Here is a 23,913-nt window from a genome sequence, read left to right on the forward strand (position 1 = left end):
TATATAAATTGCGAGCACCAGAGCAAGGTTACCTGTGCAGACATGCAATAACAAAACGCATGCTGCAGTCCAAAGATGATCTACAGACAGGACCTGCAACGCTTGTATTGTGGGTTCAACTCAGTTTATGATTACAAACGATTTCATATTTTCATGTATGTATCCAGTGGCTGTTAGTGCAGTTGCCAAAGCAATCCAAGTTTAAAAAATGACATGAAATGATGGCGGGCCCTAAGCAATCACGCCCTTAGCTTTCACAGCTTCAGGCCTCAAAACAATCGAAAAAGGTGAATTAAAAACAATACAGTTTTTATAGCCTGTAAACATGTTTATAGCTGCTGTAAAACCGGGTATTTTAACATTTTTAACTAATCTCTCTGTGGACTGACTTGCTTTTGGAACCAGCATCAAGTTAGTCCAAGAAATGGAGTTTTAGGGCTTCTACATTTGACCATCAATTTTCAGTCTGCAGGTTACTGCTTATATTATAGTTGTGTGATCTAAGCTTTAATTTAAAAAGCCCTGTGCTCGAACACCTATTAATAAAAAAAAAACCTATTAGGATAAAGCAGAATGAAAAGCCCTACTGACATTACCCTCTGCTCACTACTGAAAAATGTGCCTCTAGGAATGGTCACACACAGTAAAATGGCCTACATTCAAAAACTACATGTGTAGATGCAAAAACGTATAGCATTTTCCGAGAACTAAACCTGACCAGATTTTCCTTGCCTTTCATTCTTTCCCTAAAGAATAACCGCCTAAGGAAACATGCCTTTGAGCTGAAGATGAACGAGGTTACGTACTTTGTGCTGGCCGCAGAGAGCGAGCAGGACATGGAGGAGTGGATTAGCACGTTGACCCGTATCCTACAGATCAGTCCTCCTGAAGCACCAGCTCAAGACCGCAAGAGCTTGGAACTCAACGAACACCGGCAGGGTGAGAAAGAGTTCATGTAAAAGAATTAAGCTTTTTTTTTTTTTTTGCATAATTCCAGCATCTGGATAAATTATGGGCACAATTTTATAGTCGATGTCAGCAGAAAATGTAACCTTTTTCTCTCTGTCTGACTAAATAATGTCCGTCATCTTGCCATGACCTTAATGGGGAATTTCTACTGAGTGCATCACTTTCAGGAAATTAATCTGATACCCAAAAGTGACTCCACCTTGGTTCAGTGCATCAGATGTGGTGATTAACAATCCTTCTGTGCCAGTTGTGTGAGAGGCAGAGCATGGATCCACAGCCTGTAACGTAACACAAAACACTGATAGGGTATTAAAAATTGGTCCAGTGAAAAGTGAAGGTATGATGTAATGCCCAGAGCCGTCATGGCTCTGTGGTCTGTTAGCCTGCCTCTAAATCAGGCTGTGGGTGTGTGTTAACCTAACATTAATGAGCCCTTTTGTTCAGCCTGGCTTTTAGGAGAAATTGCTTCAGGCAGTTTGAAGGGTATATTTCTCTAGAAGCCTGCCTGCCTTATTATCCATGAATACCACAAATTGAGTCATATTTTATTCTGAGATGTATATGCCTGCTGACTCTGGTTGGTGTGTATTTAGACCAGTGAGTTGCTATTTAAGAAAATGTTATATGATCTGTAACATAAAATTCCCTGCTTAGATAAACTTTCCTAACCACTAAATGATGTCAGCCATCAGTCATGAATAAAAGTCGCTCTCAGGTGTCCTGATTGTGTTTGTTTTCTCTGCAGATGTGTTTGACCTGTCGTTAAGTGACTCCTGTTTGCAGGAAAATGAAGAAACCACAGAGAACGGCATCAATCCAGAGCTAGCAAAGGTTAGCTACACCAAAGGCTCACATGTTTTAGTCAGTGTTATAACTCAGCTACGACTACCAACACATAGTATTATCATATTTAACAGTACATGCGTGCACAGTATACATCCAAGTGTCTCAGTACCGGTGGTGGCGTGTTTTCATGAACAGCTCCATATTCTATGTGCATGGATCATCACCTGGTGATTATAATACACTGAAAAACATACTGAGACTTTAGGAGAAGAGCAGAAAACAAACTTGTCAGTGCAAGCATGCTGGTTTTATGAGGAAGAAAATTTGTTGTGATTTTTATCAGGCTGAAAAGAAACAATGTAATTGTATCTGTTTTCAAGAAAACTGCAGTCTATAAATTCAGGCGACCAGAATATGCTAGAAACACTCAAATCAAAGCAAAAGTGGAAAAAAGCACTCTATTTACAGATATCATAAATTACATTAGTGTAGCTATTATTTGCAATGAACTGCTCTCTGACTGCCTCTTTCTGACTTCCTGCCATCTTTCCTGTCGCAGTATATCTCGGAGACAGATGAAGGAATTCGTTCCGCCAGAAGAGAAGAGAGGTTGAATCTTTTCTCGCTCGATCCAGACACTCCTGTAAGTACAAATGAGTACATTATAACCACTGTAGACTACTTTTTACTTTATGCATTGCTGCACTTTGTAGTTGAATAAAATGAAGCTGGCCTCCGAGTAAATTGTGTTTCACTAACCACAGGCTCTGAGAAGCCCACGAAGTGAACATTCATCCACTGAAAGCACACCAGTGCGTCCTTTTGAGGAGAAGCTTGGCAGGAGATTTATGGCAACTTGCCGATCTTTCAACCTCATGCTACAAGGCTGCGTCAACGAGAGTGAAACGGGACCGGTCACTAATGTGAGCATAAGACACTCATTTTGCTTTATTGTGTTACTGTTTAATAAGCAGTTTTCTTTTAAACAGGATAAAACATATCGACATACGTTAGTGTTTTTTTCCAAAGGCATTTAAAAGACATATTATGCTGAGTGAAGCTTTGTCAAATTTGCTTTTTGAATAAATGTGCAGGCAATAACTGTGCTGAATCTGCACCACTAGATTGAACCCTTCTTCGTTTCGCTGGCTCTACTGGATATACGAGAAGGGAGGAAGGTATCTGCAGACTTCCACGTAGACCTCAACCACGAGGCAGTGCGTCAGATGCTCGGAGGCCTAAGTAACGGGACGGGGGCTCCGGGTACGGAGGTTGGAGGTCAGGAAAATGGCTTGTGTTCTCCTGCTGAGAGGAAGCCTGGTGACTGTTACCTCAGCCTGGACCTGGAGCACTGGCTTTGCTTTCCCAAACAGGTACGAGGACATTACTCCAAGTTAGGTTTTATAGATATAACACGAAAAGGGGAAAATAACGCTTTTTTTCTCCATTACTTATTCTGTATTTAATATGTACATAGGCTGTAATATGCTTCTTCATTGGTGTCCCTGCAGGCCATTTTCTCAGTGACCAACCCCCACACAGACATAGTGATGGTCGCAAGAGTGGAGAAAGTGCTCATGGGAAATATTGCTTGTGGAACTGAAGCTTATACAAAGAATACAGACTCCAGCAAGGTCAGAAACAAACTTTTGCCTTTCTGTTCATTCTAACTGTTTGAATCAGTATTTATATGACTTCATACCGCATTTATATCAACCTCTGATCAATAACAGAGAGCTAAAGCTTTTATAGTGTCTTATATCTAAATGCAGACTGGGAAAATGGGCCATGAGACATGCTGTTATTGTAAGGAAAATGCCTTAATCTAGTAAAAGAGTTTAGATTGACATTTGCAAAATTGTTTTTTTTCTGTAAGACGAGTTATCTTCATCACTGAATGCCAGTCAAGCTAGATAGTTCAGGAATGATGTTTTTCCATCATTAATCCTAGACATTTCCTGGCTTTCCCCAAGGCCAGGGGTCCATGCGATCCTTGTTTAAGTGGCTAAGTGAATCAGCAGACATCCAAGCAGCTGCCAGAGTTACTGTATTAAATAACCTCTGATTTAGTCTGTCACTCTGTCAGGGTCAGCTAGAATTTAGGTATAGTGTTCAGGAATGTCAGCAGGACCTTGTTAACATTTCCCTCTCTACATGGTTCTGCTTTTGTGTCTTGAACAGACTGTTCAGAAGATTTTGAAGTCCAACAAACAGTTTTGTAGTAAACTGGGAAAGTACAGAATGCCATTTGCCTGGTCTGTCAGGTTAGTGCCGGTATTCATAATATTTTTGAACTTCCCCTAAAATCTTTTCCTCATCCATTGGTAATTTACATCTCTTTCTTCCCGTTAAAGGTCAGTGTTTAAGGACAACCATGGAGCATTGGACCGAGAGTCTCGTTTCTCACCTCTTTTCAAACAGGAGAGCAACAAGATTTCCACAGATGACCTGATAAAGCTGGTGTCTGAGTACAAGAGGTAAGATAGCCTGCAGGCTTTAGCAAAGTAGTCTGCAAATAGTTTTCCAAGATTGGATCCACATTTTACACAAAGTTTTATCTTTACAGGGCTGAGAAGACAAGCAAACTACAGACTATTCCTGGGACGCTGGATATCGCGTTAGACTATGTTCCAATGGAGCATCCTAGTACGTCTGCTGTTCATGTTCCCATTCTGCTTTCTTTTCCTCATCCCTTTCTCATTTCTACGTTTGACATACATCTTTTTCCATCAGACTGTGTGACATCCTCCTATATACCAGTGAAGCCCTTTGAAGACCTGACTAAACACCAACCCACAGTGGAGGTGGAGGAGTTTGCACAGGACACCACCAAGTTCATTCAGCCACATCGCGTCTACAAAAACCACATCTACGTCTACCCTAAGCATCTCAAGTATGACAGTCAGAAGAGCTTTGCTAAGGTATGCCCCTTAGTATCATTTACCACGACACTGAAATAAAGTTTTTCGTTTTGTTTTTATATGCTTCGTGTTTTGCTACGGTGCAATCCTTTTGAACGTATTTAGTCATTAACATCACAATGGTCCTCTTGTTCAAGGCTCGTAACCTTTCAGTCTACGTGGAGTTCCGCAGCTCAGATGAAGAGGTTGAAAAACCCTTAAAGGTAGAAAGCTACGCCTTCTGGCATACTTTACACGACTCGTCCTTTCTCCATTCAAGTCCTTTTAATCATGGAAAACTGCTGTTTTTACAGTGCATCTATGGCAAACCAGGAGGACCAGTCTTTACCACAACAGCCTGCTCCACCGTCCTACATCACTCTCAGAGCCCCGACTTCTATGATGAGGTGAAGACCATATTTGTTTCTCCATTCATCACATAAAGATAATTAGAATCTAGAAGTGGATCAGCTTTATCAACCTTTAGAAAGAACGCGTTTAAAGGTCTTTCTAAAGCACATAAATCATTAAATGCTGTTCTGTCTTCAGGTGAAGATTGAGCTTCCTACTCACCTCCATGAAAAGCACCATCTTCTCTTCTCCTTTTACCATGTCACATGTGACATTAATGCTAAGACAAATTCAAAGAGGAAAGAGACTCTGGAGACCCCAGGTGAGATATTGGTAGTTTTCCAGCCTGTAGTAGTTGTAGTTGTTATTTTTTGCCTTTTATTCAGTATTTCTTTTGTTTATTTGGTTTGTTTAGTGGGATATTCTTGGCTGCCTCTGCTCAAAGAAGGCCGCGTGTCATCTCAGGAGTTCAACATCCCCATCTCCTGCAACCTGCCTCCTGGATATCTGGCCATCAAGGAAGCCAGCAACACCAAGGTGAGACTGAGGGCAAAAATAGGAGGGTAAGAGACAGGCGAAAGGAGTGTGTAAATATTGCAAACCTTGCTGATTAATAGTAGCATTAATTTTTAAAGGGAAGCGTATTAAACATTACACCGTGTGATAGATTAGTGTGATATTTTTAGTCCTCACACACAAACTCTTCTCTTCCCTTTTGACAGAATGGAGCAGATATGAAATGGGTTGATGGAGGAAAGCCTATTTTTAAAGTATCCACCAACGTTATCTCCACAGTATACACTCAGGTACGACCATCATTTGGGATTCTGTGGTTTTCCCTCCTTTTTTCTGGCTTTGAAACTGCGACGACCTGGTGAGAACTTCTGTATGCCCACTCTTTGATCGGCATGTTTTGGGGTGGGTTATAGTCCCACATAACACTGAATGTACATGTATTCAGTGTGTATTGTGATTGAAATAAAAAACAAAACAAAAACAAAATAGATGGTTGGAAGGATTTCTTTCTGTTGTTCCAACCACAGTGCTATTGTGAAATGATTGAAAATGCTAAAGTGACTTGTCAAAGTCAAGCGTCCTCTCTGAGTTATCTCCTTTAAATGGCAATGAACATGAAAATAGCAATTAAATATCCCTAAAACAAATGCACCTTCCAAACTTCTGCAAACACGAGCCCCAAATGCACAATCAGCATCAAAGGGTAATGTGGTAATGTAGCGTGGCACATAAAAAAAGGAAATGAACAGTTTCTGTGCAGTTTGCTATCATGGGATGTTTGAAACCCTGCACAGCAGCTTCTTAATTGACTAAATCTCATCTATGCCTGACTTTTTTCTTACACTACAATAAACTGGCTTTAAAGTCCCTTATAAGACAGGGTAAATATACAGTCATATATGTAAAAATATGTCTAAAAAAAGAACAATTACAGCCCAAAACCTTTTATCTTTTACGCTTTAACGTTGTAAAATCCATTTCAGGTGTCTAAAATAAAACCAGGGCTGAATCACTCAACAACATAGTTGTGAGGGGCTGAAGTTCATATTTCAGCATTAACTGTCGTTTAAAAAGGAAAGAGTCCACTAAGTAATACCGCAGATGTTAGCTGCTCATTTTTTCAAGAATTCCTCTCTCTGTGTCAGGACCCCCACCTGAACCGATTCTTCCAGCAGTGCCAGAAGAGAGAGCTGGACCTCTCTATACCTCCTACCTCCAACTTCCTCAACTGCCTGAAGGTCAGAGTAAAGCCGCTGTATCTCCTCAAATCTCAGTACTTGCGAATGAGACAAAAGCCAGAGCCTTAACTACCAAACACTGCTACACATCCTAATGAGTTCAACACTGTGTCAGCACGTCAGACTTTTACCAGCCCCTTCACGGTTTCTTCTTTACCCCCTTTTCACGCTTCAATCTTGTCCACCCACTCCTCCTCGCTCGCTTCTTTCCCATCCTTCTCCAGGGTCTCCTCAGCATGGAGAGAATCCCAGTGATAGTCCGATTTCTGCCAGTCCTCTTCAACCAGCTGTTCAAGGTTCTGACTCAGAATGACAATGATGAGGTCACTACTGCCACCACCAGGTAGGCAGTGGTACTACAGAGGTCCTTAATGCATTGATAATAGAGTCCTGGGTTTATCCAGGTGATGAAAGCAGAGTGAGAAAAAGAGTGTAGTGATTTATATTTCTGTTTGAGTCACTATCTTCCCTTTTATTGTTGATGTCATTGAATTGCTACTTTGTTCTATAATTAATCCAGACTCACACAATAAGTTCATCCAGTGAAACAAAGAGAGAAATACAGCAATTCTTGATATTATTTAACAATGAAAGCAATTGAATAAAATCATTGTTGTTGGTCTGTGTCTACAGAGTACTGGTCCACATTGTTGCAAAGTGCCATGAAGAAAACCTGGATTCTAGCCTGCACTCCTACATCAAGGTATAAAAGAAGCTGGTGTGTGTGGTGAATACAGTGTGTTTGCATGCACATGCTCAGAAATATCATATAATAATTTAGAAGTCTGATATTTTCCACAAAGGAATGGAAACCCTGCTCTGGCTATTTAATTTGTGAAGAAAAACAAAACAGAAAAGGGAGCTGTGTGTGTGTGTGTGTGTTTGGGTGCATTTGGGCCAGCAACAGTGTGGCTAGGGCCACACGCCCAGAACGCTGTGCAAACATCAACACAGAAAAAAGGGAAAGGAGAAGAAGAGAGAGGGATTGAGCAGGAGGCAAACTAGGACATTCAGCCTGCTCAATCAAAAACACAAGGCATGTTTGTTTAGGGGGGAAAATCAGTGAGAGGATTAGAGAAGAGAGCAGGAGAAAGCACAAGACCTGTTTCATGTTGGCTACAGTGAAGGAAGACTGCAGAGCGTGAAGTGGCAGTGAGAAATGAAGGGAGGCAAAGAGAGAGGACAAGCAGAGTCAGTGGCAACAGGGTTGTTATAGTAACAGATTGGCACGATGTCCGGCAGTACTGGTGCCCAATTTAAAGTGCTGAGTGTTAGCTTGTATTCATTCTTTAACTACTAAGTGTGAATTGCATTGAGATTCAGTAGTGTCATTTGAACAAATGCAAATTATGTTGTAGTTTTTTTTTTTAAATATACGGGATTGAAATATTTTATTTGCTATAATTTCATATATTATTGTATGAAAGCATATTTTTTACAAATGCTTCTATAGAACTGTGCATATTAGTAACACTTAATTGATTAGTCCATAAAAATCGGAAAACAGAAAATTATGAGAATAATTTCTTTGTTTTTTTGCTGACTTTAGGAAATTGCATAGGGAATCTTTCAGTGTTTTTTTTTTAATTAGTCGTATATTTTTTTTCATTGAAAAAAACCCCCAAACACATGTTACTAATAACTGAATAGCTGAAAATGATCTTAGTTAATCAAAACTTTTTTATATCCAAAACAACAAAACACAGAGAAAGAGCTGCAGCATAGTTATCTACAGCATGCCATTAAATGTCGTTGTGTTCACCAGACTGTTCAAAATAAGAAATTATTTGGTTTGCTGTACTGTATTGTATTTATTCTGAAAAAAAAAAAGAGTTCATAATTCACTAGCTGGACCCACGTCCTCATTTTCGGTTTGACAGCATTTTAGTAGGTAAAGGTGAATGCTTGGACATGAATTGAGCTGTGGTTTGGGGAAGGACTCGAAGAGGACTGGCGGCGGCTCCCGGGCCTGGCAGATCCCCGTGTACTAAATAGGAGTGAAGAAGTTATAGAACTGAGAACAAGGAGGGAGGGTGGGGCACGTGAACGAGAATGAGCAGCTTGCAGAACTGGGGGAATCTATATAGATGATAACTGGAAGGAGCGTGTTTGGAGGCGTGGTCCCGCTCCTGAAATTCAGATACATCATCTCCAATTAAACAATAATTAAAATAAAGTTATAATTGTTGAAACTGTTGTATCTACTTCTCAACTCACTGAATACTTTCACTTCCCAGTTGGTATCAAAAAATACCCTCAAATCATTTAAAACAAATAAATTGCTACATGTGCACGTATGACTCGTTTTTTTCCTACTCTCCGTCTCTCTTTCTCTCTCTGTAGTATGTGTTCAAGTCAGAGGACCATGGGTTTAGGACAGTTCATGAAGAGCTGGCTAAGGGAATGACTTTTGACCTGAAGAGCAATGAGCAAGCAGCTGTCAAGAATGTGCTGAAGGTTTGCTTCCATCCTCCTACTCACTCTTAATTACTCACTAAATACATGAACAGGATTGACCTACTTTAGCCTCTTCTGGTTGCAGTTCTCCTGGTTCTTCTTTGAACTTATCGTCAAGTCCATGGCCCAACATTTGGTTGACTATGACAAGTTAAAGGTAAAGTATTAAAATCCACTTCTACTTCTTCTAATCTCGTCAATTACTGACCACACCTGCAAGTTTTCTTTGCACTTCCCATCTTCCCAGTACATGCTGCATGACCATGTCTTGCTTAATCTTTGTTCCTAAAGCTTCCCAGGCCCCAGCGATTCCCCTCATCTTACCAGAGCCGTGTGGAGAACCTGGTGGAGACAGTGTCTGAACACATTTTCTGGAAGAACAAAGAGATGCCAGAAGAAACACGCAGTGCTAACTTAGCCGTGGCAGCTTTTGTGAAGGTGAGAGAATTTTTAGAAGTTATCTTGTTAATTCAAAGTATAATCTTAAAGGGAAACCTTGTCAAAAAAACCCCAAAATAACAAACAGGTTGTTGGTGCTTTGGACTCCTTCAAGTTTGAGCCCATGTGAAGAAAACATATACTGTATCACTGCGCTATTAGGCTTACAGCATTTTGCTCTTAGTGGGATCAATACAAACTGTGTAAACAGTCTGCAGATACAATTTGTTATCCATTGATTCCTCCATCTATGCTAAATGATGTGTCTCTTTCTGTTTTATTAAGTGATGCTTAGTCTGATCGCCAGTTTGACTCCAGTCTTTGTGTCTTTGCAGCGCTGCTTTACCCTGATGGACAGAGGCTTTACATTCAAACTAATCAGCAACTACATTAACATGATCACTGCTGCCGACAGCAAGGTAACAAAAAAAATCTCAATGAAACTGATACCAGGAAAGTAGAAATGAATCATACAGACGTTCCTTCTTTTATGTGTAGCTACACAATATGTTAATGTTGTTTTTGTGTGTTTTACAGGTCTTGTGTGAACTCAAATTTGAATTCCTGAGAGAAGTGTGTAACCATGAACACTACATTCCTCTCAGCCTGCCCTTACCTTCCGCTCGCATCACAGGTAAGGTCGCACCCCAGGTTATACGCTTGTAGGGCACTGAGTGTCTTTTCAATGTGGTAACGATCACGCATCGAGTAGCTCTCATTTGTTTATTAACACTCAGTCTTTCTCGCTTTCTCTTTCTGTCATTTTTTTTTCTCACTTTATGTGTCCATGTCAGACCATGCATTCCCAGAAACACAAAGTACTCATGGTAAATATGTTCACTCATTCCTTTTGTTACATTGTATGTGCTACACTGTGTATCCTGAAGTGGGATGAATATCATGATGATGATGAAATCCATAAAAACATTCAGCATGTCGCAATATTTGCTGATCAGTGAACTACAGCAAATATGTGTGTAAGCTTTGTTTGAATCCTGTGCAGTTCAGTTAATTTCCATTTAAAATGTGGCTCTCTTTGTGGCGTCTCTCCTCAGCATCAGTGCCTGAGTACAACCTGACTGGAGAGTTCTGCAGGAAACACTTCCTGACTGGCTTGTTGCTGAGAGAACTGGGGCTGGCTCTCCAGGACGAGCAAGACCTGAGACACCTAGCCTTGGCCACCCTGAAAACCCTAATGGCCAAACACTCTCTGGATGCACGCTATGCCACCAAGGTAGACAGAACAGATGTTAACATGGGAAAAGAAACCGAAGCCATGAAAAATGAGTCATGAGCAAACAGTAGAAATTCTTCCACAGTGACTCATGCAAACACATACACACTGACATGTGATTCTTCAAAGCAGCTGCAAGCAGCCATGAAGATGTCTTAATGGATGCTGGGAAGGGTCTAGATCAGATCAAAGTTAGCAATCTGCCCTCAGTTAAACGTTGCCAAATACTGCCAACCACAACACAAGAGCAGTGGGCTGTAGTCAGGCCGAAGCCTGAATGAAAACCAAATGTGTGCAATCAAGAAATAAAATGGCTACATTAATAAAAACCACTCATGCAACACAATGCAGGTGAAATTTTATTTAACATTTTGCTGAGGTCAGTGAATTTCCATGGCTGCTTTATTCTAATTCATGAGTGCAGTCTGCAGTGCTTTTATACAGGGATTAGGAAGTACATTACATTTAAGAAAAACAATGTCGAAATAAAGCAAAGTGTAAATAAAATGAATATAATGATTAGGAAATAATTTCATCTGTAATTTTTAAAGTTTAAAATTGCAATTAACTGTAATTAATCTGATGTCAGCAACACGTTTCAAAAAAGTCATCACTGTGTTACATCTTTCTTAATTTAACAACACTTTATAATCCTCACATCTAAAAAAGACTCTGCCTTTCTGGATGCTTCTTTTTATACTGATTATCGGGTATAAAAAAAGAGCTACTCAGTCATGTAATTTGTTATGAAATTTTTCACCTTTTATTTTTCACTCACTCATCCTACTCAGAGCCGGGGTTAAACACATAACCTTAAGTTTGAATTGCATGTATTTGGCCTAAAAAAGCTTAAAAAAAGGTTTCTGAGTCAAATAATGAGATGATTTATATAAAAAAAAGTACTGATTTAATTAGACCAATTCTGACTGATACTTTCTTTTCCAGGAAAAGCAGGCAAGAATTGCATCTCTCTACCTGCCGCTTTATGGCCTCATCCTGGACAACATGCCAAGATTCTTCCTCAGGGACCTTTTCCCCATCTACTTTACTGCTAGTGACCAAGTAAGAGTCAAGACAAATGATGAAATTATTAAAAAACACTGTACTGATTGGCTCCTAAATGTTCAGAATCATGTATTATATTTTAAGGTAAATCTATTTTCTCTTTGTGCTGTCTTTTTTGCACCTGCAACAGGGCTCTCGAGATGACCTCAGTGTGGGAGCAGTGGCAGCTGGAGGGGTTACTCGCCATGCCAACTCTGTAGATGCCTCATTTTCCAAAGAAGTACTCAATTCCATTACAGGTAGCACTGTTATATGTGTGTGTCTATTTCCAGTGAATCTATCTAATATAAAGTAAGTCAGGACATTGATGCCTACACTTGTTCTTCCTGCGCCAGCCTTCTCCTCCTTGGCAGTTGCTACGGCTAACCAGGCTGACTCTCGAGGCTCTCTGATCAGCGTGGACTCCAACCCGAGCAACAGTGACAGGAACAGCGAGAAAATGGATGGATGTGAGAAGGTGAGACAGTTCACATGAAAAAGAGCAAACATCTGTATAGAAAATGTAGTCATTTATTTATTATAAGTTTCATTGGTAGTCTTCATATGTACATTGTAAGACCGCAGCATTATACTTTGTAAATAATGCGTAAAATATATTTCAGCAATCAGCACCTCCAGCAACCCAAAATCACCCATATAATATCTTGTTTCTGCATTTTTAAAAGTAGTAAAATTTTATTTAAAAATACTGGACCAGCTAATAACACGCCCATTATATCCAACTTTTAACTCCTGTTAGCAACAGTTTATCACTGACTGCATTTCTGTCTGATGTTGGTCCTTAGTTTGCCCGGCCCCAGTCCCTGATAGGCTACGGTTCTCGATGTGACAAGCTGGACCAGGCAGAGACCCGCAGCCTCCTCATGTGCTTTTTGCAGATCATGAAAACCATATCTGAAGGTAAGATCTATCGCTAAATGTTATATACCTATGTGGTATGTGACTTTTGTTGCCATGATGCCAGGTCTCTCTTGGAAATGAGATTTTTAATCTCAATGAGATTTTTACCTGGATAAATAAAGGATTAATAAAAATCACTTAAAGAATTCATGCAGTCCACAGGAAATTTATTACATTTACTGCTATACTTAGCAGTGAATGTATACAAAAATTGACACAAAAGTTGCTTTTTGTTCTGTTGCTGAGGGATTTTAATACTGTGAGCTTCAGATAGCCATACTTTTTTCAGTCTGTGAAAAGATTTTTTATATTATGTCTTTCATTGTCTATTTCCAGATGTGCTGGTGTCCTACTGGCACCGCGCCATTCACCAGGAGATCTCGGACTTCTTCAACATTCTGGAGTAAGAGCTCTTCTTGTTTTTGCTGAAGACTGCAGGCATTGCTACACTGATTAGAGATACTCACTGTTCTCAGAGAGAGAGAGAGAGAGAGAGAAAAAAAAACTGTAGAGAGACAGACGGGGTTGAGGGCAAGTGAACAAGAAGAGTAGAAAAGGGAACGTGGCCAGTATGAAAATACTGACACTATAAGAGAGAGGTAGAGAGAAGAAAAACAGACTATAATTCCAGTGAGAGCTCCTGTCCACCAACGAGTGCAGTAAATTAACTTTCCGTGTTTCCTGTTTGTCTCAGCATCTAGACTGTTCTGGTTCACCTCAGTGTGATCACATGCACTCCATCTTATCTGTCTTCTTATCTGAGAAAACTTTTGAATTGTGTTTCCTTAGGCTCTGTCTTCAGCATTTTAGATTCCTTGGAAAACGCCACATAGCCAGGTGAGTGCTTTCTCCAGCAAAGAGATGGAGCAGGTGCCATTCAAATGCATTTATTGTAACGCTACACATATGGAAACTGCTTATTAACTCAGTGTACATGTTGCCACCACACAATGATACATAATTCATGTAATCATTCACACAATCATAAATGCAGCCCCACAGACACATTCGCACACGCACGCACGTGAAATCAGACTAAGTCAGGCAGAAATACTAAAATGTGTTCAGTATGCGTGCACACACTCAGGGATCAGCTTCAAGAGGGGAGGAGGTGAAGGAGGGAAGAAAAGGAAGAAGGGGGGAGGTGAAACTCCTGGATCTCACTGTTCGAAAAGAATCACTGCTGGATATTGTAGTGTAGTGGTTGGCAAACACAGGATGGGGGTTGTTATCGTGTGTGCGTGCTCTTACTGGAGCTGAGCCATTGGCACTGCGAGCCTCTTCCATCTTCTGGATCCTCCCAGCTAATTAAATTAGCCCTCTTTTTTTCCTTTCAGCAATAGGATGCTGAGATGTAAGCCAACAAAAGGCTGGGAGAACACACTGCTTTACTGTGTGTGGAGGCATTAACTGAATGAAGATAGCTGGAAGCCTAGCTAGGGCTCTCAGACGTAGTTGAGCCTGTCTGGGGCTGCTAGCTACTTAACATTCATCCATAATACCAGGCCACGGGGGATTCAGAGTGTGTCTGTCTCGGCATCTTTCTCTGTTGGCTCTTTTGAGTCAGTTTGGGCACCCCACTGAAGTTCAGGAGTGATGAAATACATTACATTAGGTCTTAAAGATTTAATCTTGAATATTTGTGATTAAACCATCAGGAAATGCTTGAATAACAAGTGTAACTGTCAAAAACTACTAATCTGCTTCATCAGGAGTGTGTGACTGTGGTTTAATCCTGTGTTATTGACAGTAGTCTGACAACATAAGCTGTCATATCATGGCATTGACGTTTACTAGCTGAGCCCCACCCACTTTAGATCAATGAGAAGTTAACAGTTAAAAGCAAAAAACAGAGAAATCTCCTATATAAATTCAACCAAAGATTTCCAAGACATGTTTTAGGGCCACTGGTCATAGTTAGAAGCTGATTGAGGAAATTGTTTCATTTATCCAGCAATGTTGTAGTTTAGTCCCAGACATTATTCTAGCTTATCCCTTACTTCCTTAATGTTCTATGTTCTCAATGCACACGACCAACATAACACAACTAAGTAACATTTGCCTGTTACGTTTTCTCCATGTTCGACCTTGCTGTTGTAGTTTCCATGACAGTGCATGCATTCACCCCCCCGCTCTGTGCATGGTGCCTCTGATAATGGTTTGTCCTTGTGACCGCACATTTATCGATGTCCTGTCACATCAAGTAACACTTTCTTTGTTGACACAGATCCATTTTATGTAATGTTCCGTGTGCTGGTTTCGTTTGCTTTTTACATCTTTTCCACATTTTACGACTCAGATGTTGCACGTTAACCTTGTAACCCTCTGCCTCCATGCCTTCAGTCTCAGCACTGGCTCAGCTCCACCATCTGCTTGGCTTCAGTGTTTTTAATAGGCTCTGATGCTTTTGTGTTGATTGGTTACGCGCTTTCTTTTATCTGGCACAGGAAGCATTTGCTTTACTCAGATTGGCAGCAGTTTCTGATCAAGCTTTAAGGATCACAATAATTTGATAAATTGAACATCTGTTTTTCTTGAGATACTGTTACGGAGCTCATTTGTGCCGCAGCATAACTGACATTCAGCTTCATCACACCAATATCTTGTCCCTAAGCTGTCCATAGTTGTATGTTACTATCACCCCGAAGCCCCAGCTTCCACTCACACTCTACCAAGAGTTAATGCAACATTTTCACATTACTATACTAGTGGAAAACTAAAAGCATCAGCTCTACTGACTCTAACCTTTCCATCTGGCTGACCTTCCTCTCGAGCTGTTTGATCCTTGTTTTTGGCTCCAGCCGCTTTCATCACACCAAGGTCAAATCGGAGATCTTGTGTGCTTTTTGCATTTCATTTAGCCTTACTAAAATCAAATGTGACCCGGCTTCTATAAATATGTAACAAGGTCACAAAGGTGCAAAAATTGTAGCGCTTTGCAAGCTGCTTCACATTTAGACAGTAAGGTCAGTTTTTTTATTGATTACAGACATGCTCTAACAGCTATTAGCATGCCACCCACAGTTAGGATATCTAACTAATAACAATTTTAAAAATGATGGTCTTAATTAAACTAACTAATGTTAGCTTTGATGTGGTTGGCTTGTGAACAGGAAGCTAGCAGCGGCAGTAAAGCTGGCTCAGTCAACCCACGCCAATGGCACCCTGAAGGGCTCTAACAACCCCTCCCAGTCCTCTCAACCCTCAAGCATCTTCCCACAATGGTAATCACCCTCCACAAGGAAAACAGACAACACCTCAGCCATGATGACAAACAAAGTCTTTGTTTACTGAAAGTGTTCTGAATGCTAATGATGTCTGGTGGCCCAAAAGTGCTTTATGATGTCATAAAACTCCAGACTCTTTAATACACGTTAAACATGCAAGAGCAATGTGAATACTTGAAAAAAAAGGATAATGCATTTGTGTCGTGTGTAATTTCACCATTTATGTGACCACTGTGTTTCCACATTACAGACTGTAACTTGTGTTCTCAGCATGCCTCTTCCCATACCTGCAGTGTTCTGTGTGATTTGCCAGTCTTTGTGTCTGTACACTCATGTGTTGATAGCTTCCCGATAGCAGCAAGTCCTTGAGACATGGATGTCATTTATATCTACCCGCCTACTTAAGTGTGCAGAATCTTTAGCGATAGTGTACCTTTGCATTTATCCAAAGGTTTAGTACCACATTTACTGAAGGGCAATTTAAAGAAGTCATGAGTAAAACACGCACACGCTGTGATTTATATGAGCTTCTGATTCATGCTGTTGACCCTCCAGGATGGCATCTGGGGGTGATGGCCACCGGCATGCTCGCTCCCAAACCATGCCCATCATCAGGGGCAAGAATGCCCTCACCAACCCCAAGCTGCTGCAGCTGATGGAGCCAGGTAACAAATACTCTGACTGAGGTCACAGTGAGGTTACTTTGATGTATTTGTTATTCATACGTGCTTCTATTTCTAGACGGCATTCAGGATGGGGACACGTTGAGTCCTACAGATATTGAGGCGAACATGTCCACAGAGGTCGCCCTCACTGTGCTGGATGTACTAGAGCTGTTTGTTCAGCATCAGAAGGTCTGTGACCATTTCATATTATACAACCCAAAAGTAAAGTTAATACCACAAAGTATTACATTGTACTTCTTTAGAGAAATTTATTTTTTTAAGCCACTTATGTGGAAATGTGGCTGTCAAGAAGACACTCTAAAGGAAGGAAATGGGGAAAATAACTGAGGTATACCAAATTGCACAAAAACCGTCCTGAAAACCAGTGGCAACAGGTCTTATTGAGTGAAATGTTTGGTTCATCTTCACTGATATGTACAGAGGTAGTCAGGAGGCATGGTAAAGAGGAACAGTGAGTGTCTACAGCCACGTGTAAAAAATAAAAATAAACAATGTTGAGGCTCTGTTGTGGATTAGAACTGCATTTCAGTTAGATTAAGTTTGGATTGGCCTCACCACAACCTGGACCTCAATATTACTGAAGCATTGTGGGATCGTTTTAACAGAAATGGAACAAAAGACAGTCAACATCCAAAGAAAAGCTTTGTAGACACCTGAAGGACTATTACTATTACTACTTTTATAAAAAATTTAACGATAGGCTAGACAGTGAAACTACTTTTGGCTGCTCCCTTTAGCTCTGTATATTTAATTTGGCAGTTTTTTTTTTGTTTTTTGTTTTTACAATAGAAGTCCTTCTTGATGCAAACCTGATGGGGATTTGTCTGCTTCCATCATTAATGTTTCACTCAATAAAAGTGGGCATACCAAATATTGACTTTCAAGCAGAATTTGTATAAATTCCATTGTTGCCTTTTTTACTGTACTTACACATGTCTGCAGATGTTACAGTAAACTGTTACACCCATTTCCCACTTTCCCAGCAAAATATAAATAAATGTGAGGTGGCTCAAGTCTTAACACATTTCATACACATTCATTTCATACATACTGCCACCTAGTGTTTTTTTAAAGACTGCATTGAAGTTAAGTCTGGTGAAACATGTTTTGCTTTCGTTTTCTCACATTCATCCAGAAGCAGCTGTTGCAGGACGATGGACAGAACACATTGATGAAGAAGGTGCTGGACACCTACTTGCTCTTCTTTCAGATCAACCAATCAACTGCTACTCTACGGCATGTCTTTGCTGCACTCAGGCTTTTTGTACAAAAGGTCCGTAAACCTTTCTTTAATCGTTCAACATATCATTGAAGACTCGAGTCATTATCTTATGGTTAGTTTCGTCTTTCTCTTTTTTCTGTAGTTTCCCAGTGCATTTTTCCAGGGTAAGGCAGACCTGTGTGGCTGTCTTTGCTACGAGATCCTCAAGTGCTGTAACCATCGATCCAGCTCCACCCAGACGGAGGCAGCTGCCCTGCTGTATTTTTTCATGAGAAAAAACTTTGAGTTTACCAAGGGAAAGTCGATCGTTCGCTCACATCTGCAGGTCAGTTAATATAAAGAAGTAAAATGACTTCATTTGAGTTTTATGTACTTTGCGTATCACCGTTTCATGGCTATACTGGCCTGTCTCTGCTACAGGTTATCAAGGCAGTGAGCCAGCTGATAGCAGATGCTGGAATCGGAGGCTCGAGGTTTCAACAGTCTCTGGCCATCATAAACAACTTTGCTAATGGAGATGCACCACTGAAAGTACAGAATTCCTTAAGCTTTTAAAACACCTTTTCTATCAATAATTATCATCAATCGTGTACTTTATATTTAATTTTACTTTCATTTTCTACAGAACACACCGTTCCCTGCTGAGGTGAAGGACCTGACCAAACGGATCAGGACAGTTCTGATGGCTACAGCACAAATGAAGGAGCATGAGAAGGATCCTGAAATGCTGGTGGATCTGCAGTACAGTCTGGCCAATTCCTACGCGAGCACCCCTGAGCTTCGACGCACTTGGCTCGAGAGCATGGCCAAGATTCACGTCCGCAACGGGGATCTCTCAGAGGTTCGAAATGTTGCATTTTGTCAGGTTCTTGGGCTTCAGAAACATCGATAATGTCACATGAAAGTATCAGTTTAAAAAACATCTAACTTCTGTCTTTCCCTCAGGCTGCTATGTGCTACATCCACATCTCAGCCCTGATTGCTGAATCGTTGAAGAGGAGAGGTTAGTCCACACTTTGCTGCCACTTTTGCCCTTGTGAGCTTTTTGCAGCATAGTTTGTGTGCAAATATCTGTTTGCAGTGCAGTGAGATTTTTGTATATTTGTGCATCTCTGCAGACATGCTAACTTGAGTTCATCCAATCACATACAGCAGCTTCTCACAATGGAATACTTTTTTCTCTTTGCTATCATAGTCATCAAACCTTTGAGGCATCAGTCCTTCATACATTCACTGTTCTTGATGTGTATGCCTGAAAGTGAGGACAGTTTTCATCTGAGTGTGACTGACTGAGAACTCATGGGAAATGATGTTTGATTCCTGTTCCTGTCCTGTAGTAGTATAGACCTTTCTTTTATATTTAAATTCCATCCTCCTCTTAGATTGATGTCCACACATTTTCCTGTGCTTCACGTTTTTCTGTGTGTGCATGCTTCCTCGTGTAAACAGCTTGTATCTGCCACTCAGTGTTTCTGACGTCTTTTGCGCATGGCTTTACTCACTGAGCCTGTGGGCTAGTTCCTAGCATAGAGTGCCAGCAGTTCAGCTGCTTTGTGAGCCTTGTCCGTGAGCATAAAGTGGCAAAAGCAAGTGGACATAAACTTTGTAAACCTGCTCCTCCTCCCCTCCTACCAAACAGGCTACTGGAGCGCTGACAAGGCCAGGATGTCCAGTGTGTCCCCTGAAGAAAGCCCTGTCTATAAATGTAGCTCCTTACTAACTACCTCCCGAGATCCAGACAGTGAGTGTGTGCGCCTGGGGGTCCGCTGGGTGGTGTTGGGGTTGGGTAAAAACATGAATGTAGAAACAGAAAGACCTGAATGTGGTTGGTAGTGAGTGTGCACTTATATTTGTTTGTACCTTTTGAATTTTTTTGCAAGCTCTGGATATTGAGTGGCGGACATGATTTGGATCAAAGGGACATCAGGTTGTCCGGTGGTGGTTTAAATTTGAATCACTTTTCTACACGGTGTATTGCATTTTGCAGTAAATTGTTCTGAGGACCACTGTTCTTGCCTTGATGGCATGATCTTGTGCCAGGTTACGTTTTACTATCACTGTGTCTGTTCACACAAGTCTCACAGGATATGATGCTCAGTGTCACAGGGGTTTGATGTGAAGCACACTCACATTTGCTGTTTTTGCAAAAACTGAATGCTTGACTGTAAGTCTCGTATTTTCTTGCAAGACTGTGATAGCAGATGTATTTTAAGCATCTATACGTGCGTTTACATGCCAAACATAGCACCAACGATAACGTGTGATGTCTGTAGGAAGTATGCAAGTGTGTGTCTTTTTAGTAATCGTGCCCTGATATCACTTTCACTTGTTTGACACACCAGCATCCTTCTCCATGGGCTGGGCAGCATTTATGTGCATCAGCCCTAATGTTAAAGAGGAGGGAGCCATGAAGGAAGACACTGGTACACAAGACACGCCATATATTGAGGTCCGTGTTAGCCTTTTTGTCCTGAACAAAACCATTAACTCTGTTGGATTTAATCATCAGAATTACTGTTGCCGGTCAGACTTTTCTCTTATGTTCTTCGTGCTCTCGTTGCACTGTGTAGGACACCCTGGTGGAGCAGCTGGAGCTGTGTGTGGACTATTTGTGGAAATCGGAGCGATACGAGCTCATTGCTGACATCAACAAACCTGTAATTGCTGTCTTTGAAAAAAGAAGAGATTTCAAGGTAACGGCTTTTACCCTTTCTGTGTAAGCGTGTGAAAAAATGTGCAGTGTGAGCTGCGTATGAAATTATTTGTGTGTTTGTTTGTTTGCTTGTGCCTACAGAGGCTATCAGAGCTGTACTATGACATCCATCGCTCCTACCTGAAGGTGACGGAGGTGGTGAACTCAGAAAAGCGTCTCTTTGGGCGCTACTACCGTGTAGCTTTCTACGGACAGGTGAGTGTTTGCTTGAGCTTACCTTCACAGACTTTTAAGATACAAAGGACAACGAACAGTCACTGTAACTACACGTTTAACAAATACATCGGAAACACCACTAGGTGGTGTGTTTTTGCACATAAACTTAACTACGTGTGTAGAACTTGATCAGTTCTACACACATGTTATAATAGAGATATAGATTTCCTTAACTGAAATCTATGGAAAAAAAATTCTGCAACTGCAAAGACAGAGGTAGAAGCATATATATCCAGCTATCTATATGCAGCTTTTATGTCTTGTTGACTATTGAAATGGAAGTTATTTAGTTAATACTTTAATTTACAATTATTCTAATGATAAATTGCTGTTTAATTGCAAAGCTTCTTCCCATCAGTAAGCTTGTGATCATTTCTTTCTTTGTTCGCATACCACCACGTGTCAGTGCCAGAAATCTCAAAGGTTTGGTAAATAAAAGTGAAACTGTCAGGATAGCTAGTCTTTTTTGTAATTTGGATAACTAAACCTTGTAGAAAGCTTAATATTGAATTCTACTTGGCCCTGGGTTCATCTTTGAAGCACTGGCTTTATCTCCAAAGGTGCATTGTGTGGTTTGGGCTCGGTTTTTACAAACCTGGCTGCTTTACACAGGATAGGTGTAAAATAGTGAGACTTTCAGATAAAGAAGAATGCAGTACCTGGTCAGTGAGGCATGGAAATGGAAACAGGACACTAGATTTGTTTTGACTGAATCAGTGTCTTTAATTTCTCTATCTGCTTTTTTTTCTTCTGTTTTGTTGTATTCTGTATCAAGAATATGGTAAGTTTTGTATGTCCTTGATTTTCCATTTTCCTCAGTGCTAACCACTTTTACCTTTCTTCTCCTTTTACCACTATTAACATCTGCTGCTCTTACCCTTTGAAGGGTTTGTCTAAGGCTTGCTGTGGCCCATTTCACTTCCCATTAAGCCCAACAATGAAACTGTTTCCTTCTTAAACATTAAGACGAGCTGATATCACAGAGCAACAGTGAACCAGAAGATAGGATTTACTGAATCTCATTCACCCTTGGCATTTGACTCCAGTGCCGCCTCCGCACTCCCTCATCCAGAACTTAACACTGGTACCCTGTTAGTGTTGAGAAGTTCTAACAAAGTGACAAAGTTTTTGTATCTGAAAGCACAAGTGACTCAAGAAACCCCAAGAGAGCAACATCTAATGTGCTGTGAAAGCAAAAGCAACACATCCTATGAATCAAAAATAAAAGACTACATACACACCAAGCCAACCAACATGTAACAAGCTTCGCTGATTAGTGTGTGCATATGTGTGTGTTTGTGTTCTGGTAGGGTTTCTTTGAAGAGGAAGAGAGCAAAGAGTTCATCTACAAAGAGCCAAAGCTGACAGGGCTGTCGGAAATCTCCCAGAGATTACTCAAACTCTACTCAGACAAGTTTGGAGCTGAAAATGTCAAGATGATCCAGGACTCTAATAAGGTATCTTACAGAATTTGGCCATTAAAATGAATGAATTAACATCTGTTGGCGCTGCGGTGTGTTGCTTATGTGATAATATTGTAAAATTCTTTGCTAACAGGTAAATCCTAAAGACCTGGACCCCAAGTTTGCTTACATTCAGGTCACATATGTAGTGCCCTACTTTGACGAAAAAGAACAATGTGACAAAAGGACCGACTTCGAGAGGCATCACAACATCAACCGGTTTGTATTTGAGACACCGTTTACGCTGTCAGGAAAGAAACATGGGGATGTGGAGGAGCAGTGCAAACGGCGCACCATACTGACTAGTGAGTATCTCTTCTTTGTTTATATCTCTGATAGATACATATTTTTTTGAGTCACCAGAACATACATTTGTCCTCTTTCTATTACTGTATCTGACAGACTGTGTGTGTGTTTTTCTGTTCTTTAGCAAGTTCCAGCTTCCCTTACCTTAAAAAGCGCATCCAGGTGGTGGAGCAGCAAAGCACAGAAATGAATCCAATTGAAGTTGCCATTGACGAGATGTCACGTAAAGTCTCTGAGCTCAACCAGCTCTGCAACATGGAGGAGGTGGACATGATCCGGCTGCAGCTAAAACTGCAAGGCAGTGTCAGCGTCAAGGTGGGGATTCTCCCAAACTATAGATACACACATTTTACATAGGTTACTCTGGTGTTGTCTCACTTGATCATCTCCATCCAGGTGAACGCAGGGCCCATGGCTTATGCCAGGGCATTTTTGGAGGAGAAGAATGCTAAGAAGTATCCAGACAACCAGGTCAAACTTCTGAAGGAGATTTTCAGGTATGATTTAAAGTGTTGAGCTAGCTAACAATGATTTAGTCCACTGTCAGGAACCGTACAATGTAATACTATTTAAGTTTCACAAAAAAAAAAAAGTTAAACACATATCAATGATCAGCACATTAACATAAGTCAAACTTAATCCGCCCCCTGCAGGCGGTTTGCAGAAGCCTGCGGTCAGGCTTTGGATGTAAATGAGCGACTGATCAAGGAGGACCAGCTGGAGTACCAGGAGGAGATGAGAGCTCACTACCGGGACATGCTGACTGAGCTTTCTGGGATCATGAATGAACAGGTCTCACAATGCAAAGACTAATGAGTGTCCAGACTATACTGCCATACATTCTTTAATTTATTTGTTGGCAGTTCAGTTGCATGGCATACTGAGCACCCTCTTTTTTTCTTCATGCATTATTTTTGGAGGCAGTTATTATTTTCGTGGACATCATCTTCTGTTGCAACCTTTTCTCACACTGCTGCTTTTAAAAGCATCCTTGCCTTCCATTCATCTTCTCTGCCTAACCACTCCCTGTCCACTCTCTGTAAAACTGCTGTCATGTCATCAGATTTCTTTACAGAAAGACATCTTTTTCGCCTTTATACTTGCTTAACTCACTTTATTGTTACCTGAAATCCCAGCTCCCAACTCAGGAACCAAAGTGCCAGACTTGATATTTGCTCGCGTTTGCATTTTTCCTATTCCAATTGCAGCTTTTTATTCTTATTCTT

The 23,913-nt window shown here is 40.8% G+C and overlaps 1 protein-coding gene across 6 annotated transcripts in view; it reads left to right on the top strand.

Moving 5' to 3' along the window:
- Positions 1–23,913, top strand: part of dock10 (dedicator of cytokinesis 10) — a 67,115-nt gene that overhangs the window by 41,774 nt on the left and 1,428 nt on the right. For 3 of the 6 annotated variants that reach the window (XM_085243428.1, XM_085243426.1, XM_085243429.1), the window contains exons 8-55: positions 753–939; positions 1,715–1,800; positions 2,315–2,398; positions 2,520–2,678; positions 2,880–3,128; positions 3,267–3,389; positions 3,937–4,019; positions 4,110–4,232; positions 4,322–4,401; positions 4,489–4,676; positions 4,814–4,879; positions 4,970–5,062; positions 5,205–5,328; positions 5,422–5,543; positions 5,729–5,812; positions 6,668–6,760; positions 6,985–7,103; positions 7,394–7,463; positions 9,104–9,217; positions 9,303–9,374; positions 9,509–9,655; positions 9,991–10,074; positions 10,193–10,289; positions 10,450–10,482; positions 10,711–10,889; positions 11,835–11,951; positions 12,085–12,193; positions 12,290–12,411; positions 12,740–12,854; positions 13,191–13,257; positions 13,644–13,691; positions 15,968–16,078; positions 16,637–16,746; positions 16,823–16,935; positions 17,903–18,040; positions 18,132–18,314; positions 18,410–18,520; positions 18,615–18,830; positions 18,935–18,992; positions 19,629–19,730; positions 20,332–20,438; positions 20,560–20,682; positions 20,784–20,897; positions 22,229–22,375; positions 22,476–22,686; positions 22,812–23,002; positions 23,084–23,184; positions 23,341–23,479. In XM_085243428.1, the coding sequence (XP_085099554.1) occupies positions 753–939; positions 1,715–1,800; positions 2,315–2,398; positions 2,520–2,678; positions 2,880–3,128; positions 3,267–3,389; positions 3,937–4,019; positions 4,110–4,232; positions 4,322–4,401; positions 4,489–4,676; positions 4,814–4,879; positions 4,970–5,062; positions 5,205–5,328; positions 5,422–5,543; positions 5,729–5,812; positions 6,668–6,760; positions 6,985–7,103; positions 7,394–7,463; positions 9,104–9,217; positions 9,303–9,374; positions 9,509–9,655; positions 9,991–10,074; positions 10,193–10,289; positions 10,450–10,482; positions 10,711–10,889; positions 11,835–11,951; positions 12,085–12,193; positions 12,290–12,411; positions 12,740–12,854; positions 13,191–13,257; positions 13,644–13,691; positions 15,968–16,078; positions 16,637–16,746; positions 16,823–16,935; positions 17,903–18,040; positions 18,132–18,314; positions 18,410–18,520; positions 18,615–18,830; positions 18,935–18,992; positions 19,629–19,730; positions 20,332–20,438; positions 20,560–20,682; positions 20,784–20,897; positions 22,229–22,375; positions 22,476–22,686; positions 22,812–23,002; positions 23,084–23,184; positions 23,341–23,479 (5,712 nt within the window). The remainder of the gene's footprint in view (positions 1–752; positions 940–1,714; positions 1,801–2,314; positions 2,399–2,519; positions 2,679–2,879; positions 3,129–3,266; positions 3,390–3,936; positions 4,020–4,109; positions 4,233–4,321; positions 4,402–4,488; positions 4,677–4,813; positions 4,880–4,969; positions 5,063–5,204; positions 5,329–5,421; positions 5,544–5,728; positions 5,813–6,667; positions 6,761–6,984; positions 7,104–7,393; positions 7,464–9,103; positions 9,218–9,302; positions 9,375–9,508; positions 9,656–9,990; positions 10,075–10,192; positions 10,290–10,449; positions 10,483–10,710; positions 10,890–11,834; positions 11,952–12,084; positions 12,194–12,289; positions 12,412–12,739; positions 12,855–13,190; positions 13,258–13,643; positions 13,692–15,967; positions 16,079–16,636; positions 16,747–16,822; positions 16,936–17,902; positions 18,041–18,131; positions 18,315–18,409; positions 18,521–18,614; positions 18,831–18,934; positions 18,993–19,628; positions 19,731–20,331; positions 20,439–20,559; positions 20,683–20,783; positions 20,898–22,228; positions 22,376–22,475; positions 22,687–22,811; positions 23,003–23,083; positions 23,185–23,340; positions 23,480–23,913) is intronic. The other 3 variants (XM_085243430.1, XM_085243431.1, XM_085243427.1) reach the window with 3 other exon arrangements.

The sequence above is a fragment of the Mchenga conophoros genome, linkage group LG14 (genome assembly GCF_057382185.1).
Source record: "Mchenga conophoros isolate Kocher_MC1m ecotype Shallow Benthic linkage group LG14, M_conophoros_male_GT1.1, whole genome shotgun sequence".
In the NCBI taxonomy this organism is placed as follows: domain Eukaryota; kingdom Metazoa; phylum Chordata; class Actinopteri; order Cichliformes; family Cichlidae; genus Mchenga; species Mchenga conophoros.